A 24,315-nucleotide genomic window follows, 5' to 3' on the forward strand; every position below is an offset into this window, starting at 1 on the left:
TACTTCAGTTGCTGATCGGGTGGTGCATAGTTTTGTTTTAGCCTCATCTGTACTTTGGCGATCAGAAGATGGTAGGCAAACTGCAGTTGGTCCAGGTCCCGCCTTTGCAAAAGTTGATTCTAGCTATGATCAACCTCTTAAAGCACTGCACAGGAGATGTGAGTGCAACTGGACAATAATCATTGAGGTAGCTCACCCTGCTCTTCTTGGTATGATTCATGCCCTTCTGAAGCATTCAGAAACCTCCGACTGCAGCAGTGAGACATTGAAGATGTCCTTTAACACTCTAGCCAGCTGATTGGCAAAGGTTTTCAATGCCCTACCAGATAACACCATTCGGGCATGATACCTTGCGACGTCTCACCCTCTTGAAAGATGTACGAGCAACACACATCAAAGTTGCTGGTGAACACAGCAGGCCAGGCAGCATCTCTAGGAAGAGGTACAGTCGACGTTTCAGACCGAGACCCTTCGTCAGGACTAACTGAAGGAAGGGTTAGTAAGAGAAGGAAGGGTTAGTAAGAGATTTGAAAGTGGGAGGGGAGGGGGAGATCCAAAATGATAGGAGAAGACAGGAGGGGGAGGGATGGAGCCAAGAGCTGGACAGGTGATTGGCAAAGGGGATATGAGAGGATCATGGGACAGGAGGCCCAGGGAGAAGCGGGGGGGGGGGACCCAGAGGATGGGCAAGGGGTATAGTCAGAGGGACAGAGGGAGAAAAAGGGGAGTGAGAGAAAGAATGTGTGTATAAAAATAAATAACAGATGGGGTACGAGGGGGAGGTGGGGCATTAGCGGAAGTTAGAGAAATCAATGTTCACGCCATCAGGTTGGAGGCTACCCAGACGGAATATAAGGTGTTGTTCCTCCAACCCGAGTGTGGCTTCATCTTTACAGTAGAGGAGGCCGTGGATAGACATGTCAGAATGGGAATGGGATGTGGAATTAAAATGTGTGGCCACTGGGAGATCCTGCTTTCTCTGGCAGACAGAGCGTAGGTGTTCAGCGAAACGGTCTCCCAGTCTGCGTCAGGTCCCGCCAATATAGAGAAGGCCACATCGGGAACACTGGATGCAGTATATCACCCCAGCCGACTCACAGGTGAAGTGTTGCCTCACCTGGAAGGACTGTCTGGGGCCCTGAATGGTGGTAAGGGAGGAAGTGTAAGGGCATGTGTAGCACTTGTTCCGCTTACAAGGATAAGTGCCAGGAGGGAGATCAGTGGGGAGGGATGGGAGGGACGAATGGACAAGGGAGTCGCGTAGGGAGCAATCCCTGCGGAAAGCGGGGGGGGGGGTTGGGAAAGATGTGCTTAGTGGTGGGATCCCGTTGGACGTGGCAGAAGTTACGGAGAATAATATGTTGGACCCGGAGGCTGGTGGGGTGGTAGGTGAGGACCAGGGGAACCCTATTCCTAGTGGTTGCAGGAGGATGGAGTGAGAGCAGATGTGTGTGAAATGGGGGAGATGTGTTTGGCAGCAGAGTTGATAGTGGAGGAAGGGAAGCCCCTTTCTTTAAAAAAAGGGTTATTTTTTTAAAAGGGGGAAGGGAAGCCCCTTTCTTGCCAGAGAAAGCAGGATCTCCCAGTGGCCACACATTTTAATTGAGACCCGAGGCAGACTGGGAGACCGTTTTGCTGAACACCTACGCTCTGTCCGCCAGAGAAAGCAGGATCTCCCAGTGGCCACACATTTTAATTCCACATCCCATTCCCATTCTGACATGTCTATCCACGGCCTCCTCTACTGTAAAGATGAAGCCACACTCAGGTTGGAGGAACAACACCTTATATTCTGTCTGGGTAGCCTCCAACCTGATGGCATGAACATTGCCTTCTCAAACTTCTGCTAATGCACCACCTCCCCCTCGTACCCCATCCATTATTTATTTATATACACACATTCTTTCTCTCACTCTCCTTTTTCTCCCTCTGTCCCTCTGACTATACCCCTTGCCCATCTTCTGGGTTCCCCCCCCCACGTTCCTTCTCCCTGGGCCTCCTGTCCCATGATCCTCTCATATACCCTCTGCTAATCACCTGTCCAGCTCTTAGCTCCATCCCTCCCCCTCCTGTCTTCTACTATCATTTTGGATCTCCCCCTCCCCCTCCTAAATCTCTTAATAACTCTTTCTTCAGTTAGTCCCGACGAAGGGTCTCGGCCTGAAACGTCGACTGCACCTCTGCCTGGAGATGCCGCCTGGCCTGCTGCGTTCACCAGCAACTTTGATGTGTGTTGTTTGAATTTCCAGCATCTGCAGATTTCCTCTTGTTCGCGCTCTTGAAAGATGTTCTGTCTTTTGCCTCTGAGACGGATATCACAGTCACCAGACACTGCAGGGATTTGCATGGGTGTAGTTTATTCTCTCTTTCATAGTGTGCATGAAAGGTGTTGAGCTCATCTGAGAATGAGGCATGACAGCCACTTATGATAGGATTCACCTTGTAGGAACTGATGGCCTGCAAATCCTGCCAGAGCTGATGTGTATCTGATTCCATTTCTACCCCACTCAGAATTGTTTTTTCACTCTTAAGGTAGTGTTCTGTAGGTCATACTTGGCCATCTTGTAGATTTCTGAATCAACTGTCTTGAATGTCACAGATCGAGCCCTCAGAAGACTGTGAATCTCAGGGTTCATCTATTGCTTCTAGTTTGTAGTGTATTAATACTACTAATAATTTTGTACTAAGTATTCTGCATACAAAGTTTCATTATCATACTTTATCTCTGAAAATTTCAATATTAAGATCGACTGACCTGTTCACAATATCACAGAAATTCAAAGCACAAAAGATGTTCAGTCAGCCTATTGGTTTAAAATGAAACTTGGGTTAATCCCAATTCCCATTTTTTTTCATGCACAGACAAGCTAGTAATGGCTCATCAATTTTAATCCAGACTTTCAGGCTTATAGTTTCCAACCCCTGCAATTTAGAACAAAACATTATTTTCCTCCTCTCCCCTCTGATCCTTATACCAAATTCAATCAAATCTTGAAAGCTAACTTGAACATTTTACAAATTGAAACCTATCAAATGATGAAAGGCCTTGATAGAGTGGATGTGGAGGGGATATTTCCTGTGATGGCAGAGTCGAAGACCAGAGGACACAGACTCAGAATAGAGGGGCATCCTTTTGGAACAGAGATGAATAAGAATTTTTTAGCCAGGGAGAGTGGTGAATCTGGAATTCTTTGCCACATGCAGCTGTGGAGGCCAAGTCTTTACGTATACTTAAGGCAGAGGTTGATAGATGCTTGATTAGTCTGAGCGTGAGGGGATTCGGGGAGAAGGCAGGAGATTGGGGCTGTAAGGAAAATTGGATCAGCCATGATGAAATGGGGAAGCAGACTCGATGGACCAAATAGCTTAATTCTGCTCCTATGTCTTACGGTCTTATGGTCTAAATGTACAATTCACAAATTAAGAGTTCATACTCAAGGGCATATCTTTCTACAGATTCTGATCTGCAGCATTTACAGATTTTATTTCAGGTTTCAATTTCAGATTTTCAGCATCATTTTAATTCATGAAATGAATGGTCATTCCTTTCATTTCTGGCAAAAGGGCAAAAGCACTGCCTCTGCTTCCGTATATTCAAGTCCATTCTTTTTCAAGATCAGTACAAGATCATACATTGTAACATTAAGATTCTTTTTTAAAGACAAGTTAAATTATTTTTTGATAAAGAAATGACAATGAACTGATGCTGTCCAAACTGACCAAGGTTTCTTAGTTTTCAGTCAGCCAAAGGCCACCGATCTTAAACACTCTAAACTGCCTTTCTTACACATAACGTTCCCTGAGCCGTTGTACACTTACGACATTTGTTGTTTTTATTTACAATTCAGAATGTTTGTAACGTTTATTCCATGACAGGAGTGGACTTAACATGGAAATTATGCATTATGAAATATCTCAGCAAAAAGAAATGTGACTTTAAAATAATCAAAGAAAAAATGACACCAACCTCCAAATTAGTCAGTGTCATTTCCCTGAAAACATATGCGATGCTACAATCTTCTGAGTGACACATCACCTGAAAATTGCCATATTTGCACACTTCTGAAGGATCTGGCCAATATTGGTGGCATTTTACCTTTAAGAACAAAAAGAACAAAAGTAATCTAAAACAGAGTGAAGCTATTCTCAAAGAAATCTAAAACAAAAATGAAGAACAAATTGACATATTTTGACATCCACTTCTAACTTTTGAAAGTACAGAAATGTTAAAACAAAATTCTCTACCAAGAAATAAATTAGTTACTATCAATTTCATTATTCAGCTATAGTTTACGTAATAGGTAGCATGATCAGAAATGTCGGTTATTAATCTACTTAGCTAATCATCATGCATCAAAATATAGATTACACCCATAGCTGCCATCTAATCTAACCAAAGTTATGGTTTCTTCTCAAGAATGAAACAAGATCACATTAGTTATGACTTGCTTTGAACAAGACTTAGATTAACAGCTGGTCAAAATGATTGTTTCTATTGTCTTCAATAACTAATTGAATAAAGCTCTTTTTTGGAGTCATCTCAGTCAAATAGAACACCATACTTTACATGACACCAGTTTGGGAAAAATAATAACATTTACCCGTCCTCTTTCTGTCAATGTTGTTAACATGACAATTAACGATGACCCTTGCTCCCAGACAGTTTGCCAAAAATGAGAACAGGTATGTGAAAGTGGACCTTGGGCTGCAATATACTTATTTAGAATAGAGGTACAACAGATTTCCATCTGCGGAAGAAACAAAAGGTAAACATTACAGTGAGGCAGTTTATTTTGCAATGCTATCATGATATATTTATCCCAATTTTTACATTTATTTGGTAAGTATGACATTTTTTCTTTTCAGAGCTAAAACTTAAAAGAAAGTGTTCTTCCCCACCACCCTCAGAAACTAACTTTTAATATTTTACTAAAAGACTGAGTCCAATTAACAAATCTTAAATATGCAATAGAGACAGATGAAACTAGTCAACATTCTTCATGCATCATCAAATATTTCTGCTTGCTATAATGTTGCAATGACCTTCCTCACTTTAGTCTTGTTAAGTGGTAGCAGAACAGTGTGAATGGATAGGAAACAATGACAGGGCTATTAGAATTGAGGAGATTTGTTTGTCATCAAGAACTCTTGAAAATTTCTACAGATGCATGGTGAAGAATGGATGCATCACAGCCTGGTATGGAAGCTTCAATTCACAGGATTTCAAGAGGCTGCAGAGGGTTGTAAATTCAGCCAGTTCCATCGTGAGCACAACTCTCCCCATCATCAAGGATGTCTTCTGGAGCCAGTACCTCAAGAAGGCAGCATCCATCATTAGAAACACTCACCATCCCGGAGTACTGTTTTTGTGTTACTATCATCAGGGAGGAGGTAGAGGAATGTGAAAATCCACAGCTTCACTTCCACCATTGGATTTCTCAAAGGTCACGAACAACACTCATTATTCCTCTTTTACAGCATTTATTTATTTGTTTTTGTAACTTACAAAATTCTTGTCTTGCACTGTACTGCTTCCACAAAACATCAACTTTCATTACACATGTCAGTGATAAACCTGATTCTGATTTTGTCCTGGAGAACCTCACCAATAGCTTGTCCTGGTCCAACTACATTGACTGACATGGCTATGAAAGCTCATTGGTGCCTCTAGTTAGTCAGAAATCTAAAGAAATTTGGCATGTCCTCTTTGACCCCCATCAACTTTAAAAAGTATCCTATCTGGAAGCATGACAGCTTGATACAGCAAGCCTGAAAACACATACCACAGGGCTCAAGGACTGCCTCTATCCCACTGTTATAAGACTATTGAATGGTTCCCTTGTACAATAAGATGGACACTAGACCTCACAATCTGCCAGGTTATTACCCTGCCCTGTAATTTCTCTATAACTTTAACACTTCATTCTGCATTTTGTTATTGCTTACTACCTCAATGCACAGTTGAAATGAATTGATCTACATGAACAGTATGCAACACAAGTTGTCACTATACCTTGGTACATGTGACAATAATGAAACAATTTAACAAGAGATAAGTTAATGAAGTGAGGCAAAAAAATATAGCATCAACAGAGGATTAGGGTGAATGATGCTACAAAACACTGCTGAACTGTTGCAAAATATCAGTTCTCATTTGTTTGCTTGTAATGAATGCCCAGTTAAAAGAATCTGACTATCCATGGTAAGGTTATTAAAAACTTTATCTTAGTCACAGGCAGTGATGCCCAGGATGATACTGACAAGGAAACAGCATTAAATCGTTTCCAATTAATTTGATTTCTCAGTTTATACTGCACAAATAATCAAACTTCTCTTCCAAAATCTGCTCCAAATTCACTAAATTATTGGTTACATACTTGGTTAACATTAACAGTAAGACATTAAAGTGGTTAGATTTGCAAGATCTTCAAAAAAAAAGAACTCAGAAAGTTATGGGAAAGACCATCTGTACAGAATGTTAAAATTTTGATGAATGGGATATTGGCTCTGCTTCACAGACACCAGCTAACCTACAGAGTAACTCCAGTGTATTTCCTGCTTCTATTTAAAACAAATTGTCATGAGCAGTCCCTACATATTTCCAATTCTATTTGAAATTATTAGATTTGAACATGAATTTTCTTTTGGGCTTAGAATTATAAACTACATTTCCCCCAGAACAGCATTTGATCCTTTCCCTTGCACATACCCACCCAAAGATAGTACTGTAAACCATATTCCAAATAATATTTTATCATATAATTATTCCCCATGAACCTAATATTTAAAGGCAAAAGATTTTCATTTCCAAATTCTGCATTCAATTGCTTAAATAGGCCTTTAAAGATTCTACTAGTTTTCTTTCTGACTTCTTGTTATGAAGAACTGAAAAATTCACTTGGAGTAATATAGGACTTCAAATGCACTTGAAATTCTGTACGTCTGATATGTCAGGGCTTCAATGTAACTTACCACTAACATTCATTTATCTTTGAAAGATGACACTTAGTATTTAACTTGATTGTGTGCTGTCAAAATGGTCATGGGTTAGCCTCTTTCTGTCCATTGGTGCAACAGATGGTTTACACACACACTGATTTTACTTCAATCTAATTCTGGAACTATTCCGGTGCCAAACTGACAATTCCAAGTAGATGATAAGTCAGACAGACCACTTATACTCACCCTACTGCACTCAAAAAGATTTTTTCATTCAGCATTTACCAAGCATAGGGTCCTTCTGGACTATATTGATTTTTTTCCCCTCAATAGCATCAAGGTGAATACTTACATTTACATAACTGGCATTAACATAATCTTCTGTTCCATTTAATACAACCCTTGTGACATCATCTGTTTTTAAAAAGGGAAAGAGCAAGATTAAGATCTCCAAGTTGTTGCTCTTAAAACCTTTCTACATCATTATTATTGAAAATTTAGTGTAGGTTCAATGGCAAATTTCTAATGCATTGCAAATTAAACCGTTGACCATGCCATTTTATTAACTTGTGCAACAGTGGGCCAGATTTTCCCAGTGAAGCCAGCATTATTGATGGAATTCTCCTTTGAAGTCCTGCTTCCATTGTTAATATGGGCTTCAGCCTTAGTGGCACTTTCTGCTCTGCTGCCTGGTCAATGCTACACTACTGAACTTCCCTGGCTCTTAAACTGGGAGTTCCTCCAATAGGTTTGTTATTTTCACTCTCAATTGCAGCATCTGCAGTCTCTTTCTTACGTTTCTTTGCTCTCAAGCTGGAAAATCTTCCTGCTGAGCCCATATCCGATTCATACTGGCCCAAGTGGTATAGTCATATTCAGATGGGAAGGAGAAATAATCTGTAGAGCAGTAGTTCCCAACCTGGGGTCCACAGACCCTTTGCCTAATGGTATTGGTCCACAGCATAAAAGGTTGGAAACACCTACAAGGTTTACATTTTTTAAGAAGTTGTTGGGCAGGCTTTTTTTTAGTATAGTGAACAGGTGTTCCAGTATTCAAGGTCTTTTTTAAAGTTTTAGGCAGGTCCCACATTTTTGAATGTTTCTGAATGTCAAAGATATTATTTGCAGAAACAAGCTAAGGAAAAAGCAAAGAAAACTCACAGGGTAATACATCTTTATATCGGTTTCTGTCTACATTCTTCGTCATTTTTGCACATGAGATGACGAAACCAGGTTTTTTTCTGTACAGTTGCTAGAAAATGAAAGTGAAAAACATTTGCTTCAATTAGCCACCATTGATATTTTACCATTTTCTTTGCTCAATTTCAAGCCAAGTGATAGATGCAATCTTTATCTTCATACAGAACAGCACCACGTTACCTCTCAAGCCATGTGCCATTCTCTGAAATGAGGAACAAGAAAAGCAGGAGAGGAAAACTCATACTGAGACTCTCTTGTTCATAAATTTAGCACTGACTCTTCAATGGGCACATCTCTCCCTACAGGTAAATCTCTATCATATTCTTCTGATGTACACAGAAATCCAATTATCTTAATATTTTGCTGCTTCTCCTTTAGTTTATCTAAATACTTGCATACTTTTTATTTAATCCCAGGAAAAGACATTTTTCTATTTTTTAAGAATCCTACAGCATTTTGCTCATTGTTGTACAGTGCAAAACTTTCTTGGAGCTTTACTTTAAAATTGCCAATTGTTATACTTCAGTGATATACAAATTAAGGTCATAGAAGAACTTTTATCATATCAAAAACATTTGATAATTTGCTTCAAAAATCAATTCCACTTATTTACCCCACAAGCCAAGGAACAAATCCATACATTGAGAATGAAACTGAACATCTCTCTGTATAACAAAAGTTTGCCATCTTGGAAGAGGTGAAAGACTAGTGATCAGGGCTGCAATACTTCTATTATTCCTAAAGTTACAAACCATCTCAATACCAAGGCTTTCTTAGATCACTTTATAACATTCACATCAAGAGGTTTTCTTAAAGTGACCAGGCATAACGATGAAATCTAGATTCATCACCCAGTTAATGAAATACAAAAGAAAAAAGAAAATAAATATCAAGCAGCACTGCTTTATATTTGAATACCTGTACACTGACACAGAATAAGTACAGTGCAAATGCAGAAATCACCAGAGTTGAAGTACACTGAACAAACTTACGTCAAACTGATTTAGTACTGCTCCAGTTTCAAGACCCTGTCGAAGCTGAGCCATTGATTCTTCCAATGATTCACCATATTCAGCACAAGGGGGTAATATGGAATTACTGGGAGAACATTGAAAAGCTGTTCCATCTTCCATTTTTCCCTCCGAATGACTGCTTGCAACTTGTAGAGAAACAGCAATGAACATTATGTTTTTTGTTAAGACACATAAAATTGCTGTTGCAATTCATAATGTTGATATAAATGTTGTATGGATAGAGTATGTGCAGATATTAATACAAGAATGAACAAACGTCCCTATATAGCTTATTATTGGGTGAGCAAGTGACAAGAGAATAGAAGTTGATCAACATCTCATATGTTTGCCTCACATATTCACCTTCTAGCATCCTGAAATGTAATTAGTTACTCCTAAAGGAAATCATGAGCTATTTAAAAGGCCTAACACAAACTTGTACTAATTAATGGTAGACCTTGTTTAGATCAGTTCTCAGGTCTCCAGAGCATGAAGGCTAAGCAATGCCCTGCTCCGCCACCTGACAACTTTATGCGCATTTCAGAAAAAGCTGCCTAAAACAATTCAAAGACTTCGAAAGTAGCTGCTGAAAAATAATAAAAGATGAAGGTATTGGAAGCCTGAAATAATATACACATGTTACAAATACTCAGCAGATCAGGAAGAATCTGTAGAAAGAGAAATACTTCAGGTCTGAGATCTTCCACCATCCTGACCTGTCTGTGGCCTCTTGCATTATTAAAATGAGGCCCAACATCTCATCTTCTACCTGGGCAAATTACAGTCATCTGAAATCATTTACGAATCCTCCAACATTAAGAACTGCCATTCATCATGTGAGCTCAGTTTTTCTTCTATTTCTGTTTTCTGACCTGCTGGGTTTGCCCTGGTAGGCTTGCTATTAGGAACACCTAATACAAAGGAGCTACACCAGCTGTTACATCAGTTCACCTGGTCTCAGTCTATCCTATTCAAGTATTCCTATCCAACTTTCCTGCTACTGAAAACTAACCTGTCTTCTTCCTTTCCCAGATCTTGGAAGATCTTAGCAGAAGATATATCCTGGGACAAACATTTTGATGCTATTATGAAGAGGGCATGCCAGTGGCTATATTTCATTAGGAGCTTGAGAAGATTTATTATGTCATCAAAGACTCGAACAAATTTCTACAGATGTACCATGAAGAGCATTCTAACTGGTTGCATCATCATCTAGTATGGAAGGGACACTACACAGGACTAAAAAAAGCTGCAGAGGGTTGCAAACTCAACCAATTCTATCTTAGTCACGAACTTCCCCAAAATTACCACATTTTCAAAAGGAGATGCCTCAAAAAAGCAGAATCCATTATTAAAGGACTCACACGTCTTCTTCTCATTACTACCATCAGAGGAGGTACATGAGCTTGAAGACACACATTCAATGTTTTAGGAACATCATTTTCCCCCTCCACCATCAGATTTCTGAATGAACAATGATCCCATGAATACTGCCTCAACTCTTTTTGCACTACTAATTTACTCTTTTATATATTTCTTGTCATTTATAGTATATATTATGTATTTCACTGTACTGCTCTCATAAAACAACACTTCATGACACATGTCACTGATAATAAGCCTGATTTTAATTCTTCTCTTTTTATTGCAAAAAGGCACAATTCTCCATTTGGAGTTTACTTATAGATGACTTGAACACAAACCTTGTATATAAGCACAAGTAACCCTTTAGAATTATTTAAAACATAGCAAAGCTAGTTGTGAATACAGAACTCATAATAATACTTGTTCAAGGGTTAAGAATTGTGGAATTGGATGGCAAATTGCTCTTTCCAAGAAGCGTGGCAGGAATAGAGGCCATACTGCTTTTGTCCTACAGAATTTTATTATTCAAGTAACTTATAAAATTCCTATCATTTAATGATTTTAGAAGATATAAACACTGGTGTGATCATGAAATGACAAGACTAAATATTCGGAGCAAAATATTTAAATTTTTTATCATGCAAGCACCAATAAGTTGCAAAATTGTGTTAAATAATATCAAGAGCTCAGTCAAAAATCAAAATAGACTTCTACATTTTTACTTGGATTCTATGTCAATAATAAAAATGACTACACCTAGCATTTTTGCAGTTCAAAACTAAATGAAAGTTTTGAATTAAATGTTTATAAACATTTTACTGAAGAACGCATCTTATACTCCAGAAGTCATTATGTTTAGAGTAATTTCAGAAAACAATGCAAACAAAAAAATTGAATGTTAACATATTTGTGCAAGTCTCCTGGGATGAATGTGTAATTCAGTAGCTAGATACATTAACGGGGACTCAAGTGAAATGCTTGGTTTGCATCCGTTAAAACAAACTTTCAAAGATTGAGGCTAAACTGCACCCTCAAAAGGTGATGCGCATTGTGACTGAAGTTACAGCTGGCTAGAGGCAGCACTGGGATCATGCAGAGAATGATTCTGACCTAGGCACCAGTGAAGGATGGCAGAAGATTTCCAGACCGTGCAACTGATGGACCAGTAAAACTGGTGGAAAGAAGGAGAAATGCTCAATACTTGCAGACATCATGAGGGGTTAGAAATGCTATTTTGAAGATTTGCGGCATTTTTTCACCCAAAGCACCCAAAACAATAATTGGTTTAAGTTGGTAACTTAGCACCATTTGGCAACACTCTGGAATCTTAAGAGTACAGTTACTTTTTTTCTGTTTTCTGACTCAGTAGTCGTTTTTAATCTTAGCATTAATTGTTAAACATTAGATTCCTTTAGAATTCTACTCCAAATCACGGTTATTAGGAGTAAATGATCCAATCAGACAACTCTGCTGAGGCAGGGAATATAACCTTTAGATACACCTCAAAGTAAATGGCAAAAACTGCTGTTAGATTATACATCTTAAGTAAAGCCTTGCCTGGGGAAGGATAAAAGGAATGGAAATTAAGAAATGCAAGTTCTGAATAGTATCCCCATCCTTTAATAAGGAATATGCTCATGTTGAGACTGGATCAGCCATGATTTTAAAAATGGCAGATTAGGCTCAAGGGGCCAATCAGCCTACTCTTACTACTTGTGTTCTTATTGATGTAAGCTGTCTCCTGCATGAAAACATGAACAATTCTTTCAGGAAGAAATAAAGACTATTCAAGTAAAGCAAACATTTATAAAAAGTTCAACAATTAGTTACCTTCACGTTTGACCAGAAGTACTAGTTCTCTGGAGTGTGATTCTCTGCTTGCTTTTATAAACATAACAACTTGGTCATGTGTATGTTCAGAGATATCTCTGCCATTGATCAACAAGATTTGATCCCCTTCATTCAGTTTGGGTGTATAAATGTCAGCCTACACAATAAACATCAAAGTATTACAAACAAAAGCAAAAGATTTTGGAATTATATTCATCCAATTAATTTATGACCACAGCAACCTATGTTCTCCTTTTCAGTTTATGTAGCATGAACTAATCTGTTGATTTTTATTTCACTAAACACAGATTTTGCAATAGTAATGCTGAAATATTAACTTTTACTCTGAAATATATTGCTTTTACTCTGGGGAATTTTGCCCCAAATCACCTGTTTTGAAAGCAAAATAAAATGCCCACCTCTTTTGTGACAAAATTAAACATTTATCAGCTCAAGTATATCCAGATCAATTGAGCAAGCTGACTTCAATTCCTGTTACTTAATCCAGCACAAGAAAGATTTGGATATTAATCCCAAATGGAAGAAAACTCATTTAGTAGTTATTTCTCAGCAGAACAACTTCACCCAAGTAAAATTTCCCAGTATTCCTTTGTTGGTACAGTATATCAATTCAACTTTTACTTTAAAAAAATGTGGCAATGGCAGGCAAAGCCAACAATTATTATCCATTACTATCCATTTTTTAAGCTGTTGGTGAATTACTTTTTTAAACTTTTACAGACTTTTGTGGTAAAAGTGCAACCATGCTGGTATTGGGTGGGATACCCAGATTCATACACAGTTACAACAAAAGAAATGTGACATAATTTCAATCACAATTAAGTTTCATTAATATGGCACATCCCAGACTTTGGTGCTGCTGAACTAGCTGATTTTCTGGACTTCAAATGATATTCTCCCACACATTTTTAATCCACATTTCTGATAAACACAAAGAATGAATTTTCTGGTCAACTCTGTAATTTTCAGGGAGGCATGGGAACTGAAGGTCCAGTACAAGAAAACCAGGGCCTCAGTCTGAAAAAAGGGCTTGCGAATCAGCACCTGGTGAGTTAGACTAATCACAAACAAGAAAAAATGTGCAGATACTGGAAATCCAAGCAACACACTCAAAATGCTGGAGGAATTCAGCAGGCTTGATGAAGGGTCTCAGCTTGAAATGTTGACTCTATTCTTTTCCATAAATGCTGCCTGGCTTGCTGAGTTCCTCCAACATTTTGTGTGGTTGCCTGGTGAGTTAGATGTAGGGAAGTAAAATTATGGGAGGCAAAGACATAGCAGATAATAAACTTTTCCTCACAACAGAGGTTTCTAAGACCAGAGGTAATATTGTAGCATTTAGGTTACAGATTTATCTTTACTGAAATAATTATATGGTTGCCCTATTCAGAATTTATCATTTATTTAACACCACCAAAACAGATCGATCTGTCAATGTTACATTATTACTTTTGGCAGCTTAAACAGATTAATTGCTGTGTTTCCTACAATGGCAATTCTTTGAATGTCCATTGCTGACTTAAAAGCATCTTTGAACATCCTGAAGTTACGAAAGATACAGGAGAAATAGAAGTCTGTTTCTTTTAAATGGTTATTTTAACTGAAGCTCGATACAGCCAATTTTAAGTTCACCTCATTGAAGTTCCAAAAAGGGTAAAGATTAAAGAATAGATGAACCCTAAAGTAAAGTTTTAGGAACTTTGCATCTTAGCTGCCCAATTTTCTTGCTGGATTCACACATTTCTACTTTTTCCCCCATGTTCTTTTATATTCTGCAACTAGAATGATTTGGGTAGGAGAATTGCACAGGAGTTAGCACAATTGTTTTCCAGCATCAGAGTCACTAATTGGGGTTTGATTTTCATTACTCTCTGTAAGGAGATTGTAAGTTCGCCCTGAGACCATGTGGATTTCCTCCTGGTGTTCCAGTTTCCTTCCATATTCCAAAGACTTATGATTAGGGTCAATGAGTAGTGGACCTGTAATGTTGGTGCCAGAAGCATGGCGACAGTTTCAGGCATCCCCAAGCATAATCCTCAGACTGATGGTCATTGGTGCAAAATGACAGATTTCACTGTACGGTTCGATATATTGACATACATGTGACAAATTAAGACATCTCTATCTATCTTTCGGATGAGGAATAAGAGAGTTTCAAAAGATTGGAGGAAGAAATTTTCCACCCAGGGAGCAATTGAAATCTAAAGCCATCTGCCTGAGAAGATGAGATAAGACCTTGTACAACTTGGGCACAACTCTTCCTATCATCAAGAACATCTTCAAAAGGTAGTGCTTCAAGAAAACAGAGTCCATCACCAAGGACCTCTAGCAACCTCTTCGCATCAGGGAGGTAGTACAGGAGCTTGAAGACCCACACACAATGATTCAGGGACAGTATCTTTTCCCTCCACAATTACATTTGAGTGATCCATAAACACCACCTTGTTATCCCTTTTGTTTTGCACTATTTATTTTGTAATTTTTAGATTTTCATGTCTTTGCACTATACTACAGTCAGAAATGTTATATCATATGCCAGTCATAATACATCTGATTCTGAACACTTAAGCAGCGTTTGGGCATCATGGCATAGTACGCTAAGAACCAAATGCTGATAAATGGGATTAATGTAGATTGGCACTGGTGTTGACATTGGCTTAGAGGGCTGCAGGGCCTCTTTCTGTGCTCTATAGCTAATGGCAACTAAACTATGGCTCTGTCAAGCAAAATGGAGTGCAAACAAAAACAGTAAAGGCTGGCAGAATCTTCAGATTTTTGGATTTCTATACAATGGAACAGAACCTTGGTCATGGGAAAAGATACTGAGCAGAAGTGATGAGACAACTCGAGAAACTGGCAAAATGAAATAGTGGGAATCATAGTGGAGTGTGTGATTGACACAAAAGGTAGAAAGAAATGTCAGAATAAAAGGCATGTGCTGTAAATGGACTATATGAAAGTAAGGGAGAAAATACAACTTACAGTCAAGTTGATAATTCTTCTTCAGCTGAAGTTTGAGTTAGTAACAACAATAATCACAGATAATGACAAAAGTAGCAGGTGGCTGGAATAAGATTTAAGGGAGATTTCGAAGGATACAAGCCAAATGCAGGCAAATGGGACTATTCAGGTCCACAACTTGGACAAGTTGGGCCGAAGCTGTATGACTCAATTACGGAAATAAAGTACTTTCAAAAAAATTTGGTTCAAACTTTAACTAGCAATATTATTTGAAGTGATTGGAGTCAAAGGAAAAGTTGTTCAATATAAATAAATTTTAGTCAGTGGAACGACTCAATGGATAGGGATGATCAAAATAAAAAGAGTGCCATATATTTTTCAATGAAAAAAAAGAGTGAATCAATGCCTAAGATGGATAAGCAGCAGCAATTAGAATCAGGAAACAATTCAAAAGTTGATGATATCTGAAGGAGGAAATATTGAAAAACTTAAATTAGGAGCTGGCTACTTAACTTACAAACCTACCCTGTCATTTCATAAAATCACTACTGAACTGATCAGGAGTGTTACTTCCCTGATGCCAAGTTCAAGGATGTCACTGAGTGACTGCAGAACATCCTGAATGGGGAGACTCAATTGCCGACAGGTTACAGTTCATCTTGTTATCAAACATGAATGCAGAAAGAGGAAAGAGGTCCTACAGGCAGAATCACGGAGGTACTAAAATTAGAGCAGATCCTCTCTACATCTATGAGCCTTTAGGAATTTTGAGTCCAGTGGTATTATCTGCTACGAAGATCCTACGAGACCTATGCAGGAGAGGACTTGGTTGAGATGATGCTATACCAGCATCAGTTGCTCATCAGTGGACAAGATGGCTGGAAGGACTTTGTCAATTGAAAGACTTCAGGATAACTAGAAGTTTGAAATCCTTGTTTTTTGTTGAAGTTACTGAACAGTGACTGCACAGTTACACGATTTTTCAGATGCAAATGAACATGGCTACAGAGTGGTGACTTGCCTATTGACATATGTTCACATGGGCACAGTGCTTTTGTTATGGGAAAATCTAGGATAGCTCCACAGAAGTTGGTTTCCATCCCTCATATGGAGCTCATTGCTGCTATGATGGCAAGTTGTATGGGCACATTGTGGAAGGTGTTGCATATGCAGCTTCAAGACTCAGTTTTTCTGGACTGATAGTACTTCTGTGCTGAAGTATATTAGAAATGAAACTTCCAGATTCCAAATATTTGTTGCTAACAGAGTTTCAGAAATACTTAAAAGTCTCAATGGAAGTATGTGAATACTACAATCAACCCTGCAAATGTGACTTCCAGAGGAGTGAAGGTGAAGGCTTTTCTGAAGAATAAGACTTCAATATCTTCTTTGGCCTGAAAGTGAATGGCCTGTGAATCCCAATTGTTTTGAAGGACTTTCGCTAGATGATCCAGAAGTCAAGAAGGCTGTTACAACGAATGTCACGCAGATTGAAGAAGAGTTGGATGCAGCAACATGTATTATCTATCACTTCTCAGCTTGGATTCTTAGGTTTAAGAACTTGCTCTTAATTCTTAGTTGGAAAAGAAAGCAACTAGAACAAATAGTCCGTGATGCAGTAGGGTTGGTTGGTACCATCTGAGGGGAATACTGCTCATAGTGATTTTTGGCAAGGTATACATCCCTAGAATTAGAAAATATGTGATAGCATTGCACCAGTGGCAGCTTTATTACTTCAAATAAAAAATCACTTTTTGTATATATTCCATATTAACATCAGTACAGCAGAAAATGTTATGCCCCCCCCCCAGTTTTATCAATGTCATGATATTTTCCATATTGTTGTATCAAATCAAAACAACCTTAAGCTTTTGTCATAGCATATAGAATTACAGTACAATAATTCAAATGTGGGGTTTCACACCGCCATAACCTAGGCCCCATTTGGTTGTAAAATGAATATATTTAATCAAAGATTGCTTTCCATACTGTTTTCCATACTTTCATAACCAGCAATAATCATAATAATTTTCCAAGTCCACATCTTCATCTGAACTTTCTACACTCTCTGAGGTGGATGCCTGGTTCTCACAGTCTACCAGTCTACACATGTCAGTACACCTGAGGCTATTTGCAACACACATACATCTTGGGAGTGAACATTGTTTTGGACAGTTACATGCCAGTTGATCCAGGACGGAATCAGGTGCTGGCTGGCCTTCCATCCAGTGCACCACCAACTGTTCAGCTTCCTCTTCTCTCTCCATCTTCTATCCCCTGCCAAAAGGGCTTGGCATTTGTGGATCCTTCTCCAAACATCTTCTCCATATACCAGCCTGGTAGTTGGCTTGCTGTGCATGTTTTGTTAAGCAGTCTTTGAATGATGGGAGTTGATGACTTTCGATTTTACCTTTTTTGGCACAGAAAAGGTGATACCTGAGCTCATTGACCTTGGTGGTTGATGCTTTTGGGGCATACAGGAGACATGTAAATGCCTCCAGTTTGTCCATCAGTTCTGGGGAGACGTCCCATTCCTGACCCAACTCTAAGAACGTATCCCGAGTTTTAGGGCACTTGTCTTCCCTTTGCCTGCAAAAGCACTTATAGTGTCACATCCTGTATACGCGTGCTACCCGATAAGAACCCTACAAACCTCTATGCCAACAGTGGCAGCAACCTTCCTGATGTCTACAAGCCTTGTACGGGTTCTAGTGCCACACTTCTGGAACAATGGGGCCTCAATCTTGTCACAAAATGCTAAAGACACGATAAAGACATCCGTCTTCTGAGCAAACCACTACAGATTGGTATCCCTCTCTTGTGGCATGGGCAGCATGGAGAAGTAGGTGGCCATCTGCTTCTTTTTGTTGACAATGAAGAGCTGACACCTCCTCACTGTCTTGAGATGTGATTCTGTAATATTTGTCATTCACAGTTGCATACAGAATCTTCTCCTGTAGTTTTGCTCTGTACTCCGCCTTCCTCCATTCATGGACTATGAAGCTAATGAGAGTATTTTCGTTACCGACTTTGGTCAGGAAGCTCCTCCACTGCCTCACCATCTGTGTGCCTGTGATACCTTGCAACTCATGACCACTCTCTTCACCCCGTAGAGATCTTTCACTATTCTTGATAGAGTTCTCCTTGTATGTGTCGAACACAACATCTATTCTGCTACTCTGACTGCCTTCCCTCACAGCCATACCCAGAATTGTTGTGGCAACATCTCTGAAAGTAACTTGATCACCTTTCACTCTTTGGACAAAGTTCATTCCATCAACCACTGTAGTAGAGTTTCCAGGGAGTTGCTCTTCTACTGCCACATTTTTCTGCAAGGTTGTGGCTAAAGTAGCTTTATTTGTCTCTCTCAGCAATCCTTCTGGTGCGGATAGGGATAAGGGGAAATGGTCCAAGGGGATGAGAAAGGATATCCTCCATACATAGGCTGCACCCTTGTGCCATCACTATGATGCGTCCAAACAAAGACCTGTCTGCTTTCAAGATGATCGCCCTCCCATTTGATTTAACTACTCTCTTCTTACACATACCACTGAATGTTTTCTGCTTGTTGGTTTTCATTGAACCATGGAATTTCTTTGCTGGTGAGTTTTCCTCTAGTCTCTCATCCTTGAAGGTTGCATAGCATTGCTCACCAATCTCATATGCCTTAATCAGGTCCGAGGCAATGTCCTTGGGGACTGCCTTTGCTGCAGAGATGCTAATGAGGTCTTGCTTTTCTGCAAATGGGTTGACCCATTCATGTATGAGGCTAACCACTGGTGAAACTGCTTCCTCATCTTTCTGAATTCTTGGCAGCTGTAGCTCCGCATGACAAAACTCTGATTTGTTGCTTTGCACCATCTCCCTTAACTGTCCCAGGAATGCATTGCGGTGCTCAGCTGTTATGTAGTGACGCTTGATAGCTCCAACATTCAGGCTGAACCGTGATGTGCCTCCAGGAGTCTGTGCATCCTTCACTGTTGCTTCAATAGCCTGCTCCACAGGGATCTGCCCAAAGGGGTTGTTACTTGACAACTGCACTGAGAATTGGCCTGTCTTGAAGGCCTCAGACACAGAAGGATTCTTGGCAACACTCACAACACTCTGGAGGAACTCAGCAGGTCGGGCAGCATCCGTGGAAACGATCAGTCAATGTTTCGGGCCGGAACCCTTCATCAGGACTGAAGAGGAAAGGGGCAGAGGGCCTATAAGGAAGGTGGGGGGAGGTGGGAAGGAGAAGGCTGGAAGGTTCCAGGTGAAAAACCAGTAAGGGGAAAGATCAAGGGGTGGGGGAGGGGAAGCAGGGAAGGGATAGGCAGGAAAGGTGAAGAAGAAATAGGGGAAATCACAATGGGTAGTAGAAGGAGGCAGAACAATGAGGGAGGTAGTAGGCAGCTGGGGGAGGGAGCAGAGTGAAATTGGGATAGGGGAAGGGAGGGGGAGGGAATTACCGGAAGTTGGTTGCTCCTCCAACCTGAATTTAGCCTTATCATGGCAGTAGAGGAGGCCATGTATGGACATATCTGAATGGGAATGGGAAGCAGAGTTGAAGTGGGTGGCAACCGGAAGATCCTGTCTGTTGTGCAGACGGAGCGGAAGTGCTCGACGAAGCGGTCCCCCAATGTGCATTGGGTTTCACCGATGTAGAGGAGGCCGCATTGGGAGCACCGGATGCAATAGATGACCCAACAGACTCACAAGTGAAGTGTTGCCTCACCTGGAAGGACAGTTTGGGGCCCTGAATAGTGGCAAGAGAGGAGGTGTAGCACTTACGCTTACAGGAATAAGTGCCAGGTGGGAGATCCGTAGGGAGGGATGTGTGGACCAGGGAGTCGCAGAGGGAACAATCCCTGCGGAAAGTGGAGGGGGTGGAGACGGAAAGATGTGCTTAGTAGTGGGGTCCTGCTGAAGTTGGCGGAAGTTGCGGAGGATATTGTGCTGGATCCGGAGGCTGGTGGGGTAGTAGGTGAGGACAAGGGGAACTAAAGAAAGAGGACATCTGACACATCTGCTCCCAGGATGAGGCTTTCCATTCCAGGACATCTCAAATGTTCTCTTTCTTTAAGGATCGTGGTTTCCCTTCTACCGTCATCAATTGATGCCCTCACCCGCATCTCCTCCATTTCCTGCACTTCGGCCCTCATCCCATCCTCCTGCCACCACAACAGGGACAGAGTTCCCTTTGTCTTCACCTACCACCCCACCAGCCTCTGGATCCAACACATTATCCTCTGCAGCTTCTGCCACCTTCAACAGGTAAAGGTGTGGTAAATAGGAGATAACAGGTAAATATGTGGTAAAGGTGAGAGGAACAAGTTACGTATTCACGCTTCTTTTGTGTCAGTTTGTAGCTTGGGACGGTGGAGGTCGCAACTTTGCAGACTGCTGAGACAGCGCTCAATAAAGCTTAGTTGTATGTTTTCTAATTGCCAATAAAGGATCGAAACAAGGAATTTGACTCTTTAGAGCCATCATTGGAGCTGTCAGCATGTCATGCAAGTTTGAAGGCAAGCAGCAATTGTTTTGCTTTGACTTTGGTTCGAATTTCTTGCTACTACACCCACATTTGGACCATTTCCCTCTAAACATTTCCTATCTAATATCTGAACCCTATACATTATCAATACCTCAACCACTTCTCACTCTCTGGGTGAAAATGTTGCCCCTTGGGTTCTTTTTGAATCTTAAATTGATCCCCTTTAGTTCTTGATTCCCGAATACTGGGTAAAAGACGATGCACATTGATCTTATCTATGTTCCACATGGTTTTATAAATCTCTGTAAGACCACTGTCATTAAAGACAAGTTCTATGAAGAACTCGACACCCTCATCTCAGCAATCCCACAGTCAGAGAAGCTCATCGTTCTCAGGGACTTCAATGCCAGAGTAGGGACAAACTACCAAACCTGGGAAGGGATCATTGGAAGACATGGCACTGGCAAGTGTAACAGCAACGACCTTCTGCTCCTCAAGACGTGTGCCACACACGACCTTGTCATCACCAACACCCTGTTCCGCTTACCCACCTGTAAGAAGACGTCATGGATGCACCCACGCTCGAAGCACTGGCATCTGATTGACTACATCATCACCAGGAAGGGGGACAGGATGGATGACACAGTGACGAGAGCCATGTGTGGTGCCGACTGCTGGACCGACCACCGCCTCATTGTGTCCAAGTTCAGACTTGGCATTCTGCCCATGAGAAGACCCCAAGACTGCAAAGAGGTTGAATGTCTCCAAGCTGAAAAGCAGCAAGGTTGCAGAAGAATTCGTCGATGACCTTGAAAGCAGACTGCCAGACACACCGCAGGAAGACGGGACCAGCGTTGAGGAACAGTGGACAGCCTTTAGAGACGCTGTCTACACTACCGCCCTCGAACATCTCGGACCAGCAACCCGAAGAAACCAAGACTGGTTCGATGAGAATGATGAAGAAATACAGGCACTACTAACGGAGAAACATCAACATTACAGAGCGCATCAGAACGACCCCACGTCGCTAGCCAAGAAAGATGCCTTTACCAACACAAGAAGAAAGGTGCAGAAAAAACTTCGCGAGATGCAGGACAGCTGGTTCAGCAAGAAGGCTGATGAAATCCAGGGCTATGCAGACAGCCACAACATAAAGCACTTCTACGATGCGCTTAAGGCTGTATACGGACCCCAGTCCTCCGGCTCCTCACCCCTCCTCAATGCAGATGAGACGCAGCTGCTGACAGAGAAGAAGCAGATTCTGGATCAGTGGGCTGAGCACTTTAACAAAGTCCTTAACCACCCCGCCGACATCAACGATGAGGCCATTGCCCGCCTGCCCCAGGTAGAGATCAACAAGAACCTCAACACCCTCCCCACAGGAGATGAAGTCAGGAAGGCAGTGAAGCAACTCTCCTGTGGCAAAGCGCCAGGACCCGATGCAATCCCTGCTGAGGTGTACAAAGCAGGGGGCCCTGTCATGATGCAAAAGCTGACTGTACTCTTCCAGTCCATGTGGAAAAAGGGACAGGTCCCGCAACAGCTGCAAGATGCCAGCATAGTCCACATCTACAAGAGGAAAGGCAACGGCCAGTCTTGCGACAACCACCGAGGCATCTCCCTCTTGTCCATTGCGGGGAAGACTCTGGCCCGCGTCCTGCTAAACCGCCTTTTCCAACATCTTGAGCAAGGTCTGCTCCCAGAAAGCCAGTGCGGCTTCCGTGCGGAACGTGGAACCGCGGACATGATTTTTGCTGCACGCCAACTCCAGGAAAAATGCCAGGAGCAACACAGCAACCTCTTCGTGACCTTTGTTGATCTAACCAAGGCTTTCGATACGGTCAGCAGAGAAGGCTTGTGTAAGATCATGGAGAAGTTTGGCTGCCCCAGCAAGTTCATCACGATCGTCCGGCAGTTCCACGACGGTATGATGGTGCAATTTCTGGATGACGGCGACCAGTTGGAGGCCTTCCTAGTGACAAATGGCGTCAAACAAGGCAGCGTTCTTGCCCCGACTCTGTTCAGTATGGTATTCTCTGCCATGCTGACAGATGCCTTCCATAACTATTGTTACGAGAATACACATAAAATTAAGATGTTTGCTGGCCTGGGCTAGCATCAGTGGCATCAGCAGTTGGTCTGCCACCTGCCCTCAGGGGAAGGAGAGATAAGGAACAATGCAGCAGCGTCTGGAGATGTGTAATGAAGGGATGTGGGAGGGAGAGCTGTCTGGAGCGGCTCCCCCCTTTGAACCCTGAACTGTTTGAAGTGATGGACAGGCGATACCCCAGCAGGGGGATAAAAAGGGACAGGTTCGCTAAGGCAGGACACACGCCACCCGAGGTAACGAGACCCTGGAAGCGGTGCGCCTCTCACGAGTGGGTGAGAAGCACCAGACAACGACAAGGGTGGAAAGGTACGATCAGCGGGAACCCGGTGTGTGTCCGCCCTTGCCTGGGTGCCGGGTTCACTGCAGAGGATCGACCGCATCTGGAGGAGGGGTCACAGTCGGTGACCTCAGGTGACATCACCAAGGACCCGCCCAAAAGCTGTTTGTGAGCCATCTCGCTGGTCTGTGAGTGAAGCAGTGTTCTGAATGATCAGTTGTTCCTATTTTATGTCTCTCTTCCCCCACCTTGTCCATCGCCATGGCAACGATTACTGCGAACTGAACTACTAACTGGACTGAACTTTGAGTCATTTTGAAATTGGTCATTTACCCCTAGACAACGATAGAGCTTGATTGATGCTGTTATCTTAATTCTGTGCACATGTGTGGTTATCATTGTTGAATTGTTGCATTTATTATCCTTTCGATTACTGTGTTGCTTGTTTCTTTAATAAAACTTTCTTAGTTCTAGTACTCCAGACTCCAACTGAGTGATCCATTTCTGCTGGTTTGGCAACCCAGTTACAGGGTACGTAACACTATGAAGAAGGAATCCACGTCAGATACAGGACTGATGGCAGGTTGTTCAACCTTAGGCGCCTACAGGCAGTTACAAAGGTGCGAGAGACTGTCATCAGAGACTTGGTGTTTGCTGATGACTGCGCACTCAACGCCAGCACAGAGCAGGAGATGCAGCGTGAAATGGACTGCTTCTCACAAGCCTGCGACAACTTCGGTCTCACTATCAGCACCAAAAAGACTGAAGTTATGTACCAGCCTGCCCCAGGAAAGCCATACCAGGAGCCGCGCATCACGGTGAAGGGCCAGAACCTCCAGGCAGCCAACAACTTCACCTACCTGGGCAGCATACTCTCTCGCGCAGTGAACATAGACACTGAGGTCAACAACAGGATTGCCAAAGCCAGCGCTGCCTTTGGGAGACTCCGTGAGAACGTCTGGGAGTGGAGAGGACTCAGCCTTACCACCAAGCTGAAGGTCTACTGTGCAGTGGTCCTTACCACCCTCTTTTACGCCAGCGAGACCTGGACTATCTACAGCAGACAAGCCAAGCAGCTCAACCATTTTCACCTGAGCTGTCTCCGCAGACTCTTCCACATCAG

At 41.6% G+C, this 24,315-nt stretch overlaps 1 protein-coding gene across 4 annotated transcripts in view; it reads right to left on the reverse strand.

The window, feature by feature from the left end:
• LOC134344332 (tyrosine-protein phosphatase non-receptor type 3-like) overlaps positions 1 to 24,315 on the reverse strand; it is a 190,360-nt gene that overhangs the window by 52,940 nt on the left and 113,105 nt on the right. For all 4 annotated transcript variants that reach the window (XR_010017417.1, XM_063043923.1, XM_063043921.1 and 1 more), the window contains exons 18-23: positions 12,348 to 12,504; positions 9,132 to 9,298; positions 8,101 to 8,191; positions 7,292 to 7,353; positions 4,602 to 4,748; positions 3,968 to 4,096 (exon numbers count right to left, since the gene is read on the reverse strand). Coding sequence is in view for 3 of the 4 variants with exons in the window: in XM_063043923.1 (XP_062899993.1) it covers positions 3,968 to 4,096; positions 4,602 to 4,748; positions 7,292 to 7,353; positions 8,101 to 8,191; positions 9,132 to 9,298; positions 12,348 to 12,504 (753 nt within the window). In the remaining variant the exon portion in view is untranslated. The remainder of the gene's footprint in view (positions 1 to 3,967; positions 4,097 to 4,601; positions 4,749 to 7,291; positions 7,354 to 8,100; positions 8,192 to 9,131; positions 9,299 to 12,347; positions 12,505 to 24,315) is intronic.

This window comes from Mobula hypostoma, chromosome 3 (genome assembly GCF_963921235.1).
Source record: "Mobula hypostoma chromosome 3, sMobHyp1.1, whole genome shotgun sequence".
Classification (NCBI taxonomy): domain Eukaryota; kingdom Metazoa; phylum Chordata; class Chondrichthyes; order Myliobatiformes; family Myliobatidae; genus Mobula; species Mobula hypostoma.